General features: G+C 47.9%; 2 protein-coding genes across 4 annotated transcripts in view; one reads left to right on the top strand and one right to left on the bottom strand.

The window, feature by feature from the left end:
* The first annotated feature begins 1,160 nt into the window (after positions 1-1,160).
* On the top strand, positions 1,161-16,331 carry LOC138748577 (putative uncharacterized protein C19orf81). Of its 3 annotated transcripts, none has more exons than XM_069909005.1 (5): positions 1,161-1,595; positions 5,146-5,251; positions 5,846-5,966; positions 9,373-9,512; positions 16,155-16,331. In XM_069909005.1, the coding sequence occupies exons 1-5, from the start codon at positions 1,574-1,576 to the stop codon at positions 16,327-16,329; spliced, it is 564 nt and encodes a 187-aa protein (XP_069765106.1). In that variant the 5' UTR covers positions 1,161-1,573; the 3' UTR covers positions 16,330-16,331. The 3 variants fall into 3 exon arrangements, with proteins under 3 accessions (XP_069765106.1, XP_069765107.1, XP_069765105.1); XM_069909006.1 differs by lacking the exon at positions 16,155-16,331 and adding an exon at positions 12,388-12,706 and having other exon boundaries at positions 1,178-1,595; positions 5,146-5,255; XM_069909004.1 differs by lacking the exon at positions 16,155-16,331 and adding an exon at positions 12,388-12,706 and having other exon boundaries at positions 1,182-1,595.
* The window catches only part of LOC138748050 (SH3 and multiple ankyrin repeat domains protein 1-like), a 92,511-nt gene continuing 88,295 nt past the window's right edge, over positions 16,325-20,540 (bottom strand). The window contains 1 exon segment of the mRNA XM_069907746.1: positions 16,325-18,701. Within this exon segment, the coding sequence (XP_069763847.1) occupies positions 18,698-18,701 (4 nt within the window). The 3' untranslated portion in view covers positions 16,325-18,697.

Consider the following 20,540-nt stretch of genomic DNA (forward strand, 5'->3'; position numbering starts at 1 on the left):
TTCCTGTACCTGGAACCACACAACCATGACCCCTCCTGAACCTGGAACCATGACCCCTCCTGAACCTGGATAACCTGGAACCGTGAGCCCTCCTGTACCTGGAACCACACCACCATGACCCGTCCTGTACCTGGAACCACACAACCATGACCCCTCCTAAACCTGGAACCGTGAGCCCTCCTGTACCTGGAACCACACCACCATGACCCGTCCTGTACCTGGAACCACACAACCATGACCCCTCCTGAACCTGGAACCGTGAGCCCTCCTGTACCTGGAACCACACAACCATGACCCGTCCTGTAACTGGAACCACACAATCATGACCCCTCCTGTTCCTGGAACCATGGCCCCTCCTGTTCCTGGAACCATGACCCCTCATGTTCCTGGAACCATGACCCTCCTGCTCCTGGAACCAAGACCCCTCCTGCACTTGAACCATGACCATGACCTCTCCTATACATGGAACCATAGAACCATGAGGAATTTAATTTTAATTTAATTAGACATACAGTGCGGTGACAGGCCATTGCAGCCCACGAGTCCATGCCGCCCAATTGCACACCATTAACCAACACCCCAGGAACGTTTTGTTTTTTGAATGGTGGGAGGAAACTGAAGTCCCCGGGAAAAACCCACGCAGATATGGGAAGAGCGTACAAACTCCTTACAGCAGCGCAGGATTGAACCCCGGTCCGGTCCCGATTGCTAACTGCTGCGCTATCCGGGTAATTCCACAAAATCGCATTTGGCCTTCCATAAGCCTGGCAAAGATTCGCCATCAGCAGAAATTTCCTCTCCCCCCCCCCCCCCCCCCCCCTTGTCCTCCACAGTCAACACTTGTGCCTATATCAGTGCTTCCAGATTAAGAAAGGTAAAGATTAAATTCCCCAGCTCCAACACCAGGACACCTTCGTTAGGTCACAAAGACCTTGGTTGATGTCACAATGGTGGGGCGAGTGTGTAAGGGGGAGTGGGAAGGGAGTGTCGGGGATGGTGGGAGGGGAGGAGGGAGAGGAAGTTGACGGAAGGCAGTTAGTTGGACAGAGACACACCCGCTCGTTATCAGGGTTGACCTCACTGAAGGTACAGAATCCCTATGGTTTTAGAGGGAGGAGTAATGTTACCCTGTTTGGGGTGACCAGACCAAGGCGGAGGAGGGAGGGGGGGGGGTGGATTACATCTTAAGACACAGGTCTGCCATTCAGGAATGTGAAGAGATTCCTTCACCCAGAAGACTTGAAATTCTCCCCTGAAAGGGGCTCCTGAGACCATTCAGTCTGGATTTTAGAGAACCAAGGGACAAGGGGTAGGTTTAGGAGCGTGGGGCCAGGTGAAAGGTCAACTATTGGAGGGTGGAGCAGGTTAGGAGGTTCAGAACTGCCTCCATATCTCACGCTCTTCCCATCTTTTACCTGACAGGAGTGAAGGGGGTGTTGGTTGGGTAGAAGTGTCCTCTGGGCTCCTGCATTCTCCCGCAACTACCCCCCCCCCACCTCGCCACCCCCCTCTCCCTCTGCAGTTGTTGGGAGAAAACTGCTCCTTTTCTTTCCTTGGAAAAGGCTTGCTGAAGATGGACCATCCCGAGTGTCCCGGTGAGTGCCAGATTCCACCTCCTGTCCTGATGTGCCTCTCGTCAGCTCCCCCCCCCCCCAATGCATGATTACCTCTTGCTTTCCACCCCCCCCCCAGTAAGAAAGTGGAGCCGTGGGTTGACTTGGAGTGGGATAGGAGGTTGATGGGCCACATGACCTGCTCCTGCTTCAATTAATGGTGTTGCTGAGGCTCCAACAACCCTGTGAAAAGAACTAAAACACGAAACTGCAGACCCTGGGGTTGAAGTAAAAGCACAATGGTGGAGAAACTCAGCAGGTCAAACAGTGTCCTTTATATAGCAAAGGTAAAGATACATCACCAACGTTCTGGGATAGAGCCCTTCATCAAGGTATGGTCAGCAGATGTCCGAACAAGATGGAAGAAGGGGAGGAGCACAGTCCCAAAGGCAGGAGGTTACAGGTGGAGAAGGGAGGGAGGGCAGAGTAGCGAGCAGGGGGAGGGGGGATGGCTCTGTGAAGGGAGAGGGAAGGGGTGGAGAGTGGAAGGGAGAACAGAGAGACACCAGCCAGCAGACACTGGAGAAGTCAATGTTGATGCCGACCGGCTGGAGAGTGTCCGGGCGGGAAAATCAAGTGCTGTTCCTCCAATTTACGGGTGGTCTTGGTGCCATGGACAGATGTGTGAGTAATGGAGTGGGTCGCAGAATTGAAATGGTTGGACACTGGGAGATCCCTGTCACTGATGCAGACAGAGCGAAGGTGGTCAGCAAAGTGATCTCCTAGTCTGCGTCCGGTCTCTCCGATGTTGGGAAGGACAGTGGAAAGAACTCTTCTGTAGTAATCCTTCAGCAAATTCTGTCCACCAAGGAGGAACTTGGGGAAACGTGAAAGATGGCAGATGCTGTGATTGTAGTAAAAACACTCAGAAATTCTGAAGGAACACAGCCGGTCTCACAGCGTCCACAGGAGATAAAGATGTATTGCCCACGTTTCAAGCCTGAGCCCTTCCTCGAGAAATAAGCAAAGAAGAGGAAGGTGTCAGAATAGAGACATTGCTGGCTGGGGGAGGAGGAGTCCAGGCCAACAAAAGGTGCTAATTAGATGTGCTAAGAGGAGAGGTGAGAATTGATTTTGGCTCTGTGAGACAGAGGGAAAAGGGGGAGAGACAAAGCAGGGGAAAGGTGAAAGTGTTAATGCCATCCAATTGAAGGATACCCAGATGAAAGATGAGGTGTTGTTCCTCCAATTTGTGGGTGGTCTCGGTCTGGCACTGCACGATGCCATGGAGAGACATGCCAGCGAGAGGAATGGGATGGGGAATTGAAATGGGTGGCCGCTGGCAGGTCCGCACTTTCACGGCAGACAGAGCCGAGGTGCTCAACTTTGCGCACAGTAAGCTCTGCATATGAAAGGGTTGGCATATGAGGAAAGATCCTGGACTGTACTCGTTGGAGTACAGAAGGATGGGGGAGGGGGGGAGACACGATTTTGCAGAAGTATTTCAAATGCTGAAAGGCCGAAATGTGGCAAGGATGTTTCCCATGGTGAGTCTGAGGAACTTGTAGCTGTGGAAGTGACGTCGTTAGGTGTATTTACGGCAGAGATTGACAGGTATTTGATTAGTCAGGGCACTGAGGGTTATGCAGAGTGGGGCTGAGAGGGAGAATGGATCAGCTCATGATTAGAATGGCGGGGCAGACTCGATGGGCCAACTTCTGCTCCGATATCTCATGATGTGCAAAGTAATCCTGGCCTTTAGTTTAGTGCTGGTTTCAGGGATAAATTTGGCCTCAGGACCTTGGGTGCCAAGGATTATGCCCTCAAGGACAGGAAGAGCCTTGGCTTCATCATAGGTAGGACAGCAGTCTCTCAATCTCCAATCTCTACTCGCTGTCGAGGGTGGTGTTGGACAAGAGGTGGACGAGGGAGGAGGTTGGGCCTGATTGAGGAGCTGGATGGAGCCAAGGGTCACAAGAGTACGGGGCCAAACATTTGGAATCGAGAAGAGGAAAAAATGTGGACGCTGCGAGACCGGCTGAGTTCCTTCAGAATTTCTGAGTGTTTTTACTACAATTACAGCACCTGGCATCTTTCATGTTTCCCCAAGTTCCTCCTTGGTGGACAGAATGTGCTGAAGGATTACTATGGAAGAGTTCTTTCCACTGTCCTTCCCTACATCAGAGAGACAGGACGCAGACTGGGAGATCACTTCGCTGACCACCTTCACTAGAAAGGGGGAAAAAGCTGGGAATTCTGCCTCCCAGAGGGCACAATCCTTCCAAGGAGGAAACTCCACCATTACCTCTGGGCAGTCCATTGACCGGAGTAGCTGGGGAAACTCCAGCAGATGCGGGGAGAGTGTGAGGCTCCATCAAACAGCGCTGGCTATCCAACTCAGGGGAATGTGCGAGTTGGAGATGGGGGGAACCTGCAGGTACTTCTCAGAGTACGGGTCTTCTTACCTTCCTCTTTTCTCTCAGGCAGTGAGTTCCAGAACACAGCAGTCCTTGATAAAATCAGTTCTTCCTCTTTATTCTTTGTCAGTCTCTCTGAACCTCCTCAAATTCCATGTCCATGGAAAATTTACCTTCTATGTTTACATAGGAGCATAAGAATTAGGAGCAGGAGCCTGCCCTCGGCCCGTCGAGTCTGATGAGAGGCTCATCTCCACCTACCTGCCTTTTTCCCATATCCCTACTATGCAAAATTCTATCCAACCTCGTCTTAAATATATTCTTTGAGATCACCTTCATTGCTTTAATGGGCAGCGAATTCTACAGATTCACCCCCCTCTAAGAAAAGCAGTTCCTCCTTATCTCCATCCTAAATCTACTACCCTGGATCTTGAGGCTATGTCCCTCATCTCCCCCACAAATATGAACAACTTACCTACCTCTATCTTATCTCTGCCTTTCAGAATTTTATGTTTCTATAAAGATCCCCTCTTGTTCTTCTAAATTCCAGTGAGTACAGTCCCAGATGACTCAATCTCTCCTCATAGGCCAACCCCTTCATTTCTGGAATCAACCTGGTGAACCTCCTCTGCAACACCTCCAAAATCAGTCCATCCTTCCTCAAGTAAGGAGACCAGAACTGCATGCAGTGCTTCGGATGTGGCCTTACCAGGACCTTGTACAGTTGCAGCAAAACCTCCTTGTTCTTAAATTCAATCCTTGTAGCAATGAAGGCCAACATTCCATTTGCCTTCTTGATAGCCAACCTTTTGTGATTCATGCACAAGCACCCCCAAGTCCTTTGGACAGTGTGGTGCAATCATTTGCCATTTAAATAATATCTGATCTTCCATTTTTCTTTCCAAAGTAGATAACCTCACATTTATCAACATTGTACTCCATCTGCCAGAACCTTGCCCACTCATTTAACCTATCTATATCCCTCTGCACAATAGCCAATCATTAATTTATCCGATGCAGCAGGTCCATATCATACATTTCCAGACCCTACAACATCTAAGAAAGAACGAAACAGATTAGCCATTGCAACTAATCAACACTTTGCAACTTTTGGAGACAGTTTGAGGATTTGATTTGTGATTTCCCCCCCCCCCCCCCCCCACTCCCCCACCCAGATAAACAGTCTGCAGAACAGGAGGGATTGGCTGCAGGGAGCATCAATCTACTCTCCGAAACAATCAATGCCACAAAATCTGGACGATCGATCATCTTCAAATCAACGTAGGTACAACAGCCAATGTTCTTTCATTGCTCAAACCACGATCTACCCAAGGGCAGGTAATGGAGAGGTGGCCACAGCCCACAGAATTTTAGGGTGCAGACCCACTGTCATATAGATATCTCCCTGAGAAAGAGACAGTTAGTGTACAGATATTCCCTTGAAGAGAGAGAGGGTGATTGAGAAATACCGGTCAGTGTATCTTCCCTCTGAGAAGATCTGAAAGACACCGGCCAGTTACAGATTTCTCTCTGAGAGGGACTGAGAGACACTGGTCAATGTACAGATCTCCGCTGAGAGGGGCAGAGAAATGCCAGTCAGTGTACAGATTTCCCACTGAGGACTGAGACACAGGTCAGTGCGCAGATCTCCCCCTGAGAGGGACTGAGAGACATTGGTCAGTGTACAGATATCTCCCTGAGAGAGAGGGATTGGGACACTAGTTAGTGTGCAGATCTCCCCCTGAGAGAGCGAGAGGGAGGGAGAGACACCAGTCAGTGTGCAGATATCCCCCTGGGAGTGAGGGAAGGAGAAGGTCATGTAATTTCCTTTTAAAATTTGTTCCCCCAAGAATGTATCTTTCTGATTTAAACTAGTAAGAAGCATCTGAAGCAGTTTATCTCCAAATACGAAGCTTTGGATACGGAGATGCCTGGAATTCGGAAATTCGAGGAGACACCTTCCTCTCACCCTCTGACGCTCTGTGTGGAATGTCCGGTAAAAGTCATTTACACCCAATTAACCTAAACCTGGTACATTTTGAATGGTGGAAGGAAACTGGTGCAACCAGAGGAGACCCACGCAGACACAGGGACACTGAGGAGCAGATAAGCAGGCAGATTTTGGAACGGTGCAGGAAATACAAGGTTGTAGTTATGGGTAGTTTCCATAATATTGACTGGCACCTCCTAACTTAAAGAGGGATAGATGGGGCTGAATTTATCGGGTATGTCCAAGAAGGATTCCTAACACAGAATGTGGATTAGCCGACAAGAGGAGAAGCCACACTGGATCTAATTCTGGGTAACAATCCTGGTCAGGTGGCGGACCTCTTGGTGGGGGAGCATTTTGGTGAGAGTGACCACAACTCCCTGAGCTTTAGCATAGCTATGGATAAGGATAAAAGCAGACAAAATGGGGAAAGTGCTTAATTGGGGATGGGCTAATTACGATAGGATAAGGCAGGAACTAGCGAGAGTAAATTGGAAACAAAGTACAGAACTAATGAGGAAGAAGTTTAGGGAGCACTTGTGCGGGGTTCAGGATAGGTTTGTCCCACTGGGACAAGGAAACTGTGGTGGGAAAAGGGGACCGTGGTTGATGAAACCCGTGTGGTCAAGAGGAAGAAGGAAGCAGACATTAGATATAGGCACAGGAAGGGCTCGTGAGAAATATGTGGTAGCCAGGAAGGAGCTTAAGAAAGGATTTAGGGGAGCTGAAGGGGGCATGAGAATGTAGGGTTAAGGAGAACCCCAAAGCTTTCTATGCTTATGTGAAGAACAGAAGGATGATGAGAATGAAGGTGGGGCCGCTAAAGGATAAAGGAGGCAACATGAGCCTGGAGGTGGAGGAGGTCCTAAATGAAGTCTTTGCATCAGTATTCACAAGAGAAAGGGACCTGGATCAGGGTGAGATCCAAATAGAACAGGCCTGTGTGCTGGACAATGTGGAGATTAAGGAAGAGGAAGCATTGGATCTACACCAGGGAAGTGAGAGAAGGGATAGCTGTGGCAGTAGCTATGGTCTTCTGAGTTCTCTTTGGCCGCAGGGGAGGTGCCGGAGGATTGGAGAATAACAAATGTAGTTCCTTGCTTTAAAAAAAAAAGGTAATCGGAAGAATCCTGCGAATTAGACTGGTGAGTCTCAAATCAGTGGTGTGCAAACTAATGGAGAAGATTCTTAAGGATAAGATCTATGAGCATTTGGAGAAGTCCAGTCTACTCAAGGATAGTCAGTGTGGCTTTGTGAAGGGAAGGTCATGCCTCACGAGTCTAATTGAGATTCTTGAGAAGGTAACAAAAGAAATTGACGAGGTTAGGGTGGTAGAAGTGGTCGACGTGGATTTTAGCAAGGCATTTGACATGAGTCTCTCCCCATGAGTGACTCGTTCAGAAAGTCATGAGGCTTTGGTTTGCAGATGATATGAAGGTTGGAGGAGTTGTGGATGGAGCTGAAGATTATCAAAGATTACAAGAGAATATAAAGTTGGGCAGAAAAGTGGCAGATGGAGTTCAATCCGGATAAGTCAAGTCAAGTCACATTTATTTGTCATTCATACAATAAACCTTGCAATGAAAATAAGATATCGTTTCTCTGGGCTGTGGAGTTAGTTATTTACATGCATGAATTACTTTAGAAACAACTTTTATAAATAATATATCACTCATTAAATATGTCCCTGGAGTTCAGAAGCCTCACGGCTTGGGGAAAAAGGGCCCAAACACTTCAGTACCTCTTCCCAGATGGCAGGAGGGAGAACAGATTGAGGGAGGGATGTGTGGAGTCCTTCACGATGCTTATGGCTTTCTGCAAACAATGGCTGTTATAAATGTTCATCATGGCAGGAAGAGAGACCCCAATTATCCCCTCAGCAGCCTTTAGCATCCGCTGCAGGGACTTGAGTTCTGGGACGGTGCAGTTCCCAAACCAGGTGGTAATGCAGTTACATAGGATGCTCTCAATGTATCCCCTGTAGAAGTAAGCAAAGGTGGAGGAAGGAAGCTGAACTTTCCTTAACCTCTGCAGAAGGACAAACCAAAAGACTGAGTACAGGGTTAGTGGTCAGTTACTTAAGAGTGTGGATGAACAGAGGGACCATGGGGTCCAATCCATACATCCCTCAATGTTGATAGGATAGTTAAGAACGCTTATGGGATGCTGGGCTTCATTAATAGGGGGATTGAGTTCAAGAATAGAGAGGTCATGCTGCAACTCTACAAATCTCTGGTGAGAGCACACTTAAGATTATTGTATTCAGTTCTGGTCTCCTCATTACAGGAAGGATATGGAAGCTATGGAGAGGGTGCAAAAGAGATTTATAGGGATGTTACCTGGATTGGAAAATAAGCCTTATGAGACAAGGTTAGCAGAGCGGGGACATTTTTCTTTGGAGTGTAGAAGGATAAGAGGTCGACAGCATCGAGTCCACGCTGCTGAAGATCCAACTGCGCTGGATGGGTCACGTCTCCAGAATGGAGGACCATCGCCTTCCCAAGATCGTATTATATGGCGAGCTCTCCACTGGCCACCGTGACAGAGGTGCACCAAAGAAAAGGTACAAGGACTGCCTAAAGAAATCTCTTGGTGCCTGCCACATTGACCACCGCCAGTGGGCTGATAACGCCTCAAACTGTGCATCTTGGCGCCTCACAGTTTGGCGGACAGCAGCCTCTTTTGAAGAAGACCGCAGAGCCCACCTCACTGACAAAAGGCAAAGGAGGAAAAACCCAACACCCAACCCCAACCAACCAATTTTCCCTTGCAACCGCTGCAATCGTGTCTGCCTGTCCCGCATCGGACTGGTCAGCCACAAACGAGCCTGCAGCTGACGTGGACTTTTTACCCCCTCCATAAATCTTCGTCCGCGAAGCCAAGCCAAAGAAGAAAGAAAGAAGAATAGAAGCATAGTTAAGGTGGACGGCCAGTGCTTGAGGGCAGGAATAGCAAACACTAGAGGACGTGTACAAAGTGAAGGGAGGGAAGTTTAGGGTAGACATCAAGGGTTTTTTTAAGCAGTTGTGGAATCCCTTGCCAGGGATGGTGGTGGAGGCTGAAACATTGGGGGCATTCAAGAGACTCTTAGACAGGCACATGGATGGAAGAAAAGAAAAATAGGGGGTTACGGGTAGGGAAGTTTAAGTACTATTTTTAAAAGGAATTTATGGGTCGGCACAACATCAAGGGCCAAAGGACCTGCACTGTGCTGTAGGGTTCTATAAATCAGGGAAGCATTAAATAAAACTATTTTGTTTCAGTGTTTGAATTATTGAAGATAGATGTAATAGGCTTGAGTTGGCATGAGATGGAAGGATTGTCCAACCAATGGTGAGGGGGCAGTGGGATCACATCATCCCCTGTAGCTTGATGACAAGGCCTGACCCCTGATCCACTGTGACCTTTGCAGCCCGAGATGGACCACACTCACCGCGATGTCATGTCTGCAGCTGAGGCCATTCTCCCCAATGCCTTTTCAGATGGGAAGATCACCAGCATTCAGTTTGAAAATGTCAACGTCATCTGTGGGTCATCAGGGCTGAAGAACAGGTGAGGGCTGCGAGGCGGTGGGGAAGTTAGTGGGAGTGCCAAGAACTTTCTCCTGGTGTCTGACCCAAATATTTGGCCCCCTTGTCCTGACACAGTGGCCCTTCGCTCTGGACCTCCAACATGATAAAACAACCTCTAGCCTGTGGTAAAAATTGACAAGTGTCAGCAGGAAGCATCCCCGATGCATTTGGTCTGATGCTGAGACTGTCCTCACTGGCAGTCCTTGAGTAGTATATTTCCAACCTTGTTCTCCTATTGTCCTGATGAAACACCAAAATCCTAACCTGTTTAACCTTTCCCTGTAACTCAGATGAAACACCGAAGTCTGTAGAAGCTGTCATTGTAGTAAAAACACAAAGTAAATGCTGGAGGAACTCAGCCGGTCTTGTAGAGTCCATTGGCAGGGGGAGGGAACTGGGCGATCACTTTGTTGATCATCTTGGAGATCTTGTAGATCTCCCAGTGGCCACCCATTTCAGTTCCCCGTCCCATTTCCTTGCTGACAGGTCTGTCCATGGCTTCGTGCGGAGGGGGTGGGGGGGGGGTACAGTGCTAATTTTCTAGGTGCCGGAGCTCACCAAAATTGGTGAAAAAGGAGGTGCTGGAGCCACCCCGTAAGGTGTCCGGATGGGCCCCCTGAGGTGCCAGAGTGACTCTCCAGAGAGCTCTGAGAGCACTGCACCCTTGCTCATACACTGGTGGACTGAGACCATCTGCAAATTGGAGGAACAACACCTCATCTTCCATCTAGGCAACCCCCCCCCCCAACCGGATGGCATCAACATTGACTCCTCCGTTTTCCATTAAACCCCTTCACCCACTTTTCATCCCCGTCTCTGCCTCTGGTTCTGTCCGTCTCTCGCTCTCTGCCCTCTGTCTCCTTTCTCAGAGCCAAAATCAATTCTCACTTTTCCTCGTATTTTCATCTAATTTAGACATGGATCATGGCAACAGGCCATTTTAGCTCACAATTCCATGCTGCCCAATTTACACCTCATTAACCTACACCCCCTGGTACGTTTTGAACAATGGGAGGAAACCGGAGCCCCCAGGAAAAACCCACACAGGCATGGGGAGAATGAACAAACTCCTTACAAAGACGGCGCAGGATTCGAACCCCAGTCCCAATCATTGGTGATGTACTCGTGTTGCACCAGTCACTGTGCCAACTGTGCCACATTCCAATTAACACCTTTTGTCTTTTGGTCTGGATTCCTCCCCCTCCCATTCCCCCTTTTCTATCTCTGTCTTTATTGAGATGCCTGTCTGCTTTTTTTGCTTATACCGTGAAGAAGGGGTCAGGCCCGAAACACTGGTAATATATCTTTATCTCCTATGGACAATGCAAGACTGACTGACTTCCTCCAGCATTTCTGTGTATTTTCCTGAACTCAAATGCAAGCCAATCTTACTCAATCTCCACTCACATGGCTAATCCATACCCTGGGGGGTCCTCAGCTGCCCCAATTCCAGAGCCAAGAACCTCCTCCATCTATATTTTACTCCGGTAATCCACTCCACTGCCGCGCGACACTCTACCTGCACCAAGCTGTCTCGTCGCTGACAGACTTGGATCTGCTGGGATTTTGGAGGGCGAGAGGGGGCTCGACTGAAAGGCATCTAACCTGAGGGGTGAGTGTGTAGAGGATGTTTCATTGAGGGACAATCCAGAACCTGGTTCACCATTCAAAAACATGGGGTTTCCCTTGATCTACAGCAATGGTTCTCAACCTTTTTCCCCCCCCACTCACATGGCACCTTAAGTAATCCCTTACTAACGACAGGGCACCCATGCCATAGGTGCCCTGTGGTTAGTAAGGAATTACATGTGAGTAGGGGGAAAAAACTTTGAGAACCACTGAACTACAGGAACAGAGTTACAGGGAAAGGTTAAACAGGTTAGGATTTTATTCCCTGGAGCGTAGAATGAGGTGAAGTTTGATCAATGTGTATAGATCAGTGGTCCTCAACCTTTTTACCAATCATTTACCACCTTAAGTAATCCCTTACTAACCACAGAGCACCATGGTTAGTAAGGAGTTGCTTAAAATAGTAAGTGAGTGGTAAGGTTGAGAACCACTGGGATAGATAGAGTAAATTAAAGTAGGCTTTTCCCACTGAGGTTGGGTGAGATAGAAAACAGGTTGAGTTTGGCGGGGGGGGGGGACATTCTTTAGACAGAGTGGTGGGGGTGTGGAACAAGCTGCCAGCTGAAGTGGTGAATGCGGGCTCAATTTTGGCACAAGAAAAATTTGGACAGATACATGGATGGGAAGGGTAGGGAGGGCTATGGACTGGATGCATGTCATTGGGTCTAGGCCAGTGGTTCTCAACCTTTTTCTTTCCACTCTCATCCCACTTTAAGTATTCCCAATGCCATCGGTGCTCTATGATTAGTAAGGGATTGCTTAAGGTGGGATGTGGGTGGAAAGAAAAAGGTTGAAAACCACTGTTTTAATCATCCCTAATTGACTCGTTATGTGTATGGTTTCAGGTCTCCAAAGGAAATGGGCCAATTACAATTTTTCTCAAGCAAAATATTTCAGCCACCTTCCCTTCCCACTCACATCCCACCTTAAACAATCCCTTACTAATCACAGACCCGATGGCAGAGGAATTATTTAAAGTGGCATATGAGTAGAAAGGTTGAGATCCACTGGTCTAGGCAGAATCATAGTTCGGCACAGACAAGAAGGGCCAAAGGGCCTGTTTTCTGTGCAGTAATGTTCTATGGTTCTAATAATTTAAACTCTAGTCCTCAAGGCCAATAGAAGCCATCTTTTAATATTTAATATTTAATAAAGAAGAGATGAAGGCTCCAGCAGGAATGCAGATTTGAGATTATTAGATGGAAGGCAACCTTTCTCCACTGCAGGTGGCTAATTAACGTTTCGGATGTCCAAACCAGAAGCCTCTTCCTGAATTCTGGCCTGGTCATAAACAAGTCATACTTGGCCCTGCAACGTTACGATGACCTTTTGATGGAAGACTACAGGTTGCACCTGCGCAGGGCAATGGCGCAAAAGAAAGTTCTGGAGACTCTGAATGAAACCGCCAACCTGGGTATGAAATTGAGGTAGAGCAGCAGGGTTTGGGAAGATTCTGGGATGGGGAGGGGGCGCGCGGAGACCTGAGGTGGGTAGATCTGCCTTAAAAGCTGTTCGAAGTTCAATAAAACACAAAACTAAAATAAATTATCTGTTTTCTTTTTGCCCTGCTGCCTGGCAGTGGATTTTTAAAAGATCTCCATTTTGGGGAGGTTCCCCACTCAATGGTGGGAGAATGAGTAAAATGGAATCACTAAGAACATCAAACCCTCTAGCCCACTACAGGCCCTTAGCCCTCAATGTTGTGCCAAACTTATTCCTACAAAAACTTTTTTTTTACCTCATAACCCTCTCTATTTTTCTTTCATCCACGTGCCTGTTGTTTCAGCCTCCACCAGCATCCCTGGCAAAGCATTCCAGGGATCCACAACTTTGTACTTAAAAACAAGCTTACCCCTGATGTCTCCCCTAAACTTTTCTCCCTTCACTTTGAACCGATGTCTCCTGGTGTTTGCTGTTCCTGCCCTGGGAAAAAGGCACTGGTTGTCCACCTTATCAAAGCCTCTCAGAATCCCTTCTCATTCTTCTTCGCTCCGAAGAGAAAGACCCAGCTCTGCTAATCTTGCATCATAAGACTTACTTTCCAATCCAGGCAACATCCTGGTTAATCTCTGCACCCTTTCCATTGCTTCCATATGCTTCCTACAATGAGGTGACCAGAACTCCCTATACCATAGATGCTCTATGATTAGTAAGGGATTGCTTAAGGTGGGATGTGAGTGGGAAGAAAAAGTTTGAAAACCAGTATTTTAATCATCCCTAATTGACTTGTTGTGTGCACAGTTTCAGAACTCCAAAGGAAATAGGCCAAAGACAATTTTTCTCAAGCAAAATATTTCAGTTACAACTGGTTCTAGAGCAGTGATTTTCAACCTCCCCTTCCCACTCACCTCCCACCTTAAGTAATCCCTTACTAATCACAGAGCACTGATGGAATAGGGGTTACTTAAAGTGGGAGGTGAGTGGAAAGAAAAGGTTGAGAACCACTGGACTTAGTGTTGTAGTACCAAATAGTTGTCGAGTTGTAACACAACCTCTCGACTCTTCAACTCAATCCCATTAATGAAGCCCAGCATCCCATAGGCCTTCTTAACTATCCTATCAACCTGTACGGCAACCTTGAGAGATCGATGGATTTGAACCCCAAGATCCCTCTATTTCTCCACACTGTTAAGTATCCAACTATTAACCCTGTACTCAGCCTTCTGGTTTGACTTTCTAAAATGCATCACCTCACACTTATCCAGATTGAACTCCAACTCCATTGGGAATTTGCCCCCAAATGGCCTAGACATTGTCCCATCAACCACTCCCAGACCATGGAACAGACCCTTCACCCATCTACTCTGACAACTGTACCCATTGACACTTATCTTGTGCACAGGCAAGCCCATCAGCCCAACTCATCCATGCTGGCCAAGTTCTGGCATCATCCCTTTTCCCTCATGTGGTCATGTCCTCCAACACCTTCCTCTGGCAGCTTGTTCCAGATACAGACAACTCTCCGAGTGGGAAAGATGCCTCTCACATCCCTCTTCAACCCATTTCACAGGTCCCATTTGTCTCTCCCCAGATTCCACCTTCCCATCTACACCCTAGGAGAAACAGGGCAGTCCATGAATGGACCAACCTAGCTACAGAAATGTGCAAACTCCACACAGACAGTTCTGGAGGTTGGAAATGAACCCTGGAAATATGAGTATCCCACAGCAAGATAGTGTAGGTTAGATATTATTTTCCCTCTATTCTATCCTGTCACATATCCATGCAACACAACAGCACAGAAACAAGCCCTCAGCCCTTCTAGCCTGTGCTAGAAGGGCTGCCTGGCCCCACTGGCCTGCACCTGGACCATATCCTCCCACCCATGTATATGTCTAGTTTTTTTTCTTAAATGCCAAAATTGAGCCTCACTTCAGCTGGCAACTTATTCCACAGTCCCACCACTTTCTTAAAACTTTTTCCCTTTCACCCATAACCCATGTCTTCTGGCTTGTATCTCACCCACCCCCAGAGGAAATAGTCTTCCTACATTTACTCTGTTTATACCTCTCATAATTTTAAATACCTCTTCAAATCTTACTTGATCCAGGGAATAAAATCCTAACTCTTAACTTTCCCTGTAACTCAGTTCTTGAAGTCTGGGCAACATCCAGTAAATCTTCTCTGCACTCTTTCAATCTTATTGATATCTTTCCTGCACATAATACTCCAAAATTGGCCTCACCAATAACTTATACAATTTTATCATAACATCCCAACTCCTGTACTCAATACTTTAAGAAGGCCGAGAACTCTTTACAACCCTACCTACCTGTGACACCACTTCCAGGGAATTATGCATCTGTATTCCCAGATCCTTCTGTTCTACCGCACTCCTTAGTTCCCTACCATTTACCATGTATGTCTTACCTTGGTTTGTCCTCCCAAAGTGCAACACCTCACGCTTGTCTGCATTAAATTCCATCTGATATATTACAGCCCATGTTTCCAGCTGGTTCAGATCCTTCTGCAAGCCTTGAAAACTTTCCTTGCTGTCTGCAATGCCTCCATTCTTTGTGTCATCTGCAAACTTTCTGATCCCATTTACCACACTGTCATCCAGATCATTCTATGTTTTAAGGTTGGTGTCTGGTTATACACACTGTGCTGGGGGTGTCAGAGGCAGTTGGGACATCAGGATATGTGTTGTGGAGTAATGCCACCACCGCATATTCCCCTCTCTGCCTTCCACAGGGACCTTAACTCCCTTGTCCACACTAATCATCCCCTTGGCACTTACCCGTGATTGCAGATGCTCCACTTGCACCCGCACGTCTTCCCTCACCACCATTCTGGGCCCCAAACAGTCCTTCCATTTCACTTGTGTCACCTACTGCATCTGGTGTTCTGTCAGAGACTGGGAAATTGCCTTGTTGAGCACCTTGGCTCTGTCCACCGCCAAGAGCAGGGGTCGCCCAGTGGCCACCCATTTCAATTCCCCACCTCATTCCCTTGCAGATATGTCTGTCCACGGTCTCATCCACTGCCAGACTGAGACCACCAGCAAATTGGAGCAAGAACACCTCATCTTCCATCTAGGCCCCTCCAACCAGATGCCATTAACACCGACTTCCCTTTTCCCTGTTTCCTTGCAGAGTCAAAATAAATTCTCACCTTTCATCTTAACATAACTAATTAACACCTTTTGTTGGTCTGGATCCCTCCATTCCCTGCCTTTCTTTATTTTGACACTTTCCTGTTCTTTGCTTATACCTTGAGGAAGGGCTCAGGCCCGAAACTTTGGTAATATATCTTTACCTCCTATGGATGCTGCGAGACCAGCTGAGTTCCTCCCAGCATTTCTGTGTTTTTATTAAGATATTCAGAGCTATCTCTCAGGGGGAACTTGGACAAGGACCTCTCTATTCCTTGAGTCAGAGGAAGTGTTATTCTCCTGACTCCACGGCCAATGTTAATCCCACAGCTCTTGCCCGACCAGCCAATGGACACCTGGTGCTTGTGGGGATGAAATGTGGGTGCGTTTGCTCCACAGCTCCTCTATGGGCTCTGATTCTGCATGGGACGTCCCAGAATTGCGTGTGCTGACCCCAAGCTTTAGCCAAGAGGGGGAAAAGCTCACTGTCGCCAGGGCGGACTACTCAGGCCAGCCTCTCGAAAAGAAAAGGCATTTGCTTCTGGGTGCTTCAATAAAACTGGCAGGTCAATGATCTATTATTGTTGTTTATTTCCTGTACACAAAGCATCAGTGGAATGTTCTCCCTGTATATATACACTTTACAAGATATGCAATAAAATGGGGGTACTTATTCATCAGCTGTACACTGAGATAAGCAAAGAAACATATCCCTTTTACACTGTAAATAGCTCAATACATGAGAAATAGTGGCAGAGGTTATTAATATTCATTATCAAACAGACGATATCTGAATTTATTTTTGTTTATTGTTGAGAGTTTCTACATTCCTGCATTAGATACATTCACACTCTGAAGCCCTTTTTATTGAGACACACTAAGTTGGTGTGTCAGCACACTGAAGGATTAGGCCAGCACTTAGCTTGTTCCAAGCCTTGCCTCTCACATCCATCTCTCAACGAGACCGAGCTCTCTTGGAACCGCTGGCTGTAATTTTTATTTTGTTTTGATACACCTTGCCCCACACCCCTCCATATTCATAAATTTTTTTTTATATATCTATTTAAAAAAATGTCTGCACGGATCTGATGTTTCATGAATAGGCCCAAATCATTTGCTCCCTGTGAAGTGCAGACCCGAGGCAGGGCCCGTGTGTGACAGTGCACCCCCCCTCCCCCCCACCGTGAGTCACCAGAGCGCTTGGGGGGAGGCGGGAATCCGCCCAGCAACGCGGTGAAGTGAGATCCAAGGTGACTCAGAGGCACCCAACCCATTTCCCAGACGAGCACTCGCACCATGGCTTCAATGTACGTACGAGGAGGGAGAGCGATGATGGATGGCTGCAGATGTCCGACAAGGCGGCACAGTAGTTTTTTTTGGGGTGGGGTCCGTCGTCCCCACAAGCTGGCATCTCTGAAATTCTGGGTGGGTGCCGTCTTCGGTTTGAGGCCACAGAGATCAGATCTCAAGTCCAGAATTCGGGCAGACGGGAGAGGGCGCTCTCATCTTAAGTGGGGCCGGGTTGGTCTTTCAATAGAGCAGGCCTGGCCAACAGGGAACCTAACATCAGTAGGTCAGCTGAGAGGGTTACCGAACCATCGGAGCCCAAAGGGGAACTCCTCTTTCCTGATGCTGAGGGCCGCCCATTGTGACTGACTTTGGCACAGACGTAGTTCAGAATAAGGTTGGCACAGGAATTGCTGCTGATGTACATGCACACTTGGCCTCATGTCACACAATGGCACGTTGGAACTCTGCATTGGCACTTTAGACAGGCTGCAGCCTGGTGTGGCGTTTTGAATAGGCCTCTGCCTTGTGTGGCGTTTTGAATAAGCCTCTGCCTTGAAGGCTGCAGCCTTCTTCATGGCACTTTTGACAAGATGTGTCTTCTGCACAGACTGAAACCTTGCCTGCGCAGGCCGTGGAACGGCCAATGGCATTTAGCTGAGCCCAGGTCTTGGGTCTCGGGGAGGATGTGAGAGGTTGAATAAAGCATACATCCCTTGCCGGAATCAAAATGCAAGGAGTTATCTCTTTTCCAACGAAACAATCAATCAATCAATCATCAATCAATAAATAGTATACTGTCGGGGAAGGGGACCATGTAATTAGTGGGAGGAGATGGAAGAATGCAAGTTATGTTGACCAATAAAGATTTAACTTCAACAACATGTCATGACTGGGCCACTTTGAGGACTGGTGTTTATACAGGACATACCTGGTGCTGGTTGGGGAGAAGGGGCAGGGGTAAGTGATGCACCCACACCTCCGTGGACCCGCGCACACACACACCTCCACCCACCTCAACAGAAAGAGGCACACAGCAAGCTTCGGTGCTTCTGCGTGTGTACAGAGCAGACGCGCCTGCAAATGCGTGCACGCTACCCACAAGGCATTCGCATGCTCACAAGCATTCGTCTGCACACCGACAGTGTGTGCATTCACACCAACGCGGGCAATCACACCAACGCACATACACGTGGGCACAGACAACCTCATGTGATAGGCTGCGTGAGAACTCAGCTGATTCCCGCATGGATGCCATTTTCTTGGAGAAGGTTGCAGAAGATAAATCTGCCCCGATGTTCCTTAACTTCATTTCTACCTGCTGCTCTAACCACATTGGACCTCTTAGCAACCTTCACTCTGACATTTTGATCCAATTGTTATTGCAAACAACCAAGTGCTGGAAACTCCCAGCAAGGTCAGGCAGCATCCATGCAGAGCAAAGCAGAGTCATCATTTCAGGCCATGGCCCTCCACAGAAACTGCCTGAGCACACACCTTGAGTTTTTCTGTTTCTCGGTAGGATTCTTCTTGGGTTTCTCCCACCAGGAATAAAATTGACGTTTGTACCGAGGCAGGTAGGCTTCTGCTGGAGCTTACGAAGCTAACATGAAAACAGACGTTGGCTGCATTTGGAGTATTGTATACAGTCCTGGTCATCTAGATGTGGGAAGGATGGCATTCAGTTAGGAAAGTGAGCGGAATAGATTCACGAGAATGTTACCAGGACTGAAGGCCTTGAATTATCGGGAGGGGCTGGATAACCTGGCACTTTTCTCCTTGCAGTGTAGGACCTTATAATAAAGGTTTAGAAAATCAGGAGGCATAGTAAATAATGGTCTTTTGATCCCTCCAGGGTAGGGGAATCTTAAACTGGAGTGCACAGACGTAAGATGGGAAGGACAAGATTGAAGAGGGACCTTCTTCACAAAGGTTGGTGGGTGCATGGAACCAGAGGAAGTGGGCAAGGATGTTTAAAAGACATTTGAATGGGTACTTTGCTAGTCCTGGTTTTGAGGAATGAGGGTTGAACGCAGGCAAATGGAATAGATTACCGCCAGCATGGACGTTAGGGTGAAGGATCTGTCCCATGCTGTAAAACGTGATGGCTACTACATAGAGGGTTCTGAGATTCCATTAACCATCCAACAGGATGGGCTGATTGCCAGAGGTTAAATGGCTACACACCGATCAAGTGCTTTCTGGTCTGAAGCAGTCCTCAGACCAGTGGGTGCACCGCAGCATACGTTCCTCAGAGCTGCTGGAAACATACAGCATTGCTTCCTGCCCAACCAGGCTCCCGGCACTGCCACAGGAAACCATCCCACCACAGCAGAGGTGCACAACTGGAGATGCCCCATCCACGTCAGACCCCCCCCCCACCCCAGACCCCCAACTTTTATTATTAGGTTATTATCACATGGCTGTCTGAGGGATCTCGCTGTGTGCAGATCAATTACTGCATTTCCTACAACCTCACATTCGGAAAGGATGTGTTTACTTGTGGGCTTCTGTGGAGTGGAAGCAGTGAGACCTGCAGGCATGAGATATTCTGTCTTTCACAGGTGCCACTGAAGCCTCTGCTCAGAAACCAACATGGACCCATTCCTGTCTACACCACAGCACACGCACGTGCATCTCAGATACATGTACATGCACACACACCTGTCCAGGCAGACTCGCATTGATATATGCACACATATGCATAAACACCCAACCCAAGCATTCACACCGTGTACATGCATGCAACTGGACTCGGACATATGCACATGCTCAAACTTTCAAGCACTCACACCTATACCCTCACCTCACTGCAGTAATCTGTGCATATAAGCACTGTACAAATCGATGGACTCGTATGTAAACATGATACACACGCACACGCACACGCCCACACGCACACGCACGCGAAGGAAATTACTCCTATGTCCAGAATAAACTAATGCCAGCAATGATGTGGTGTCAGTCGTGTGACAGCACCTTGCCTTTCTTTCGGGGTGGGGATGTGGGTATGAATCGGCCATTCACATCACCCTGGCAAGGCAGAGGGGCAAGATACCCCCCTCCACATCATCACTGAACAGATGCAAGACTTACTGAAGAATCTTGAACAAAAACAGGCAGTCCTTAATTACAATCACAGGGATGTGAGAAAAGTGGAGGTCCTTGTGCGGTCAACACATGTGGGGATTGAAGGGTTAAACACGAGCTGGTCATGAGTTTGAAGCAACGAGGGCAAGAGGTGGTTGAGCAGAAGGAACCACCACTTCTCACACCCAGGTACCATTCTCATCTCCAACAGCATGCAATCTTCAACCCTCGTCAATATTTTTAAGAACCTAAATGTTAAATCAGCTTGGTATTGGCCTGTGTGAGGGAGCACGCAGGGATTCTATTAGTGCATTGTTAACATCGCACTCCCAGCAAGGGAGTGTCCGGCCGATTTTCATTAACTCTTCATCCCTTTGTTCTAGACCAGACCTTCGCCTCATCGTCCTC

This window comes from Narcine bancroftii, chromosome 13 (assembly GCF_036971445.1).
Source record: "Narcine bancroftii isolate sNarBan1 chromosome 13, sNarBan1.hap1, whole genome shotgun sequence".
Lineage (NCBI taxonomy): Eukaryota > Metazoa > Chordata > Chondrichthyes > Torpediniformes > Narcinidae > Narcine > Narcine bancroftii.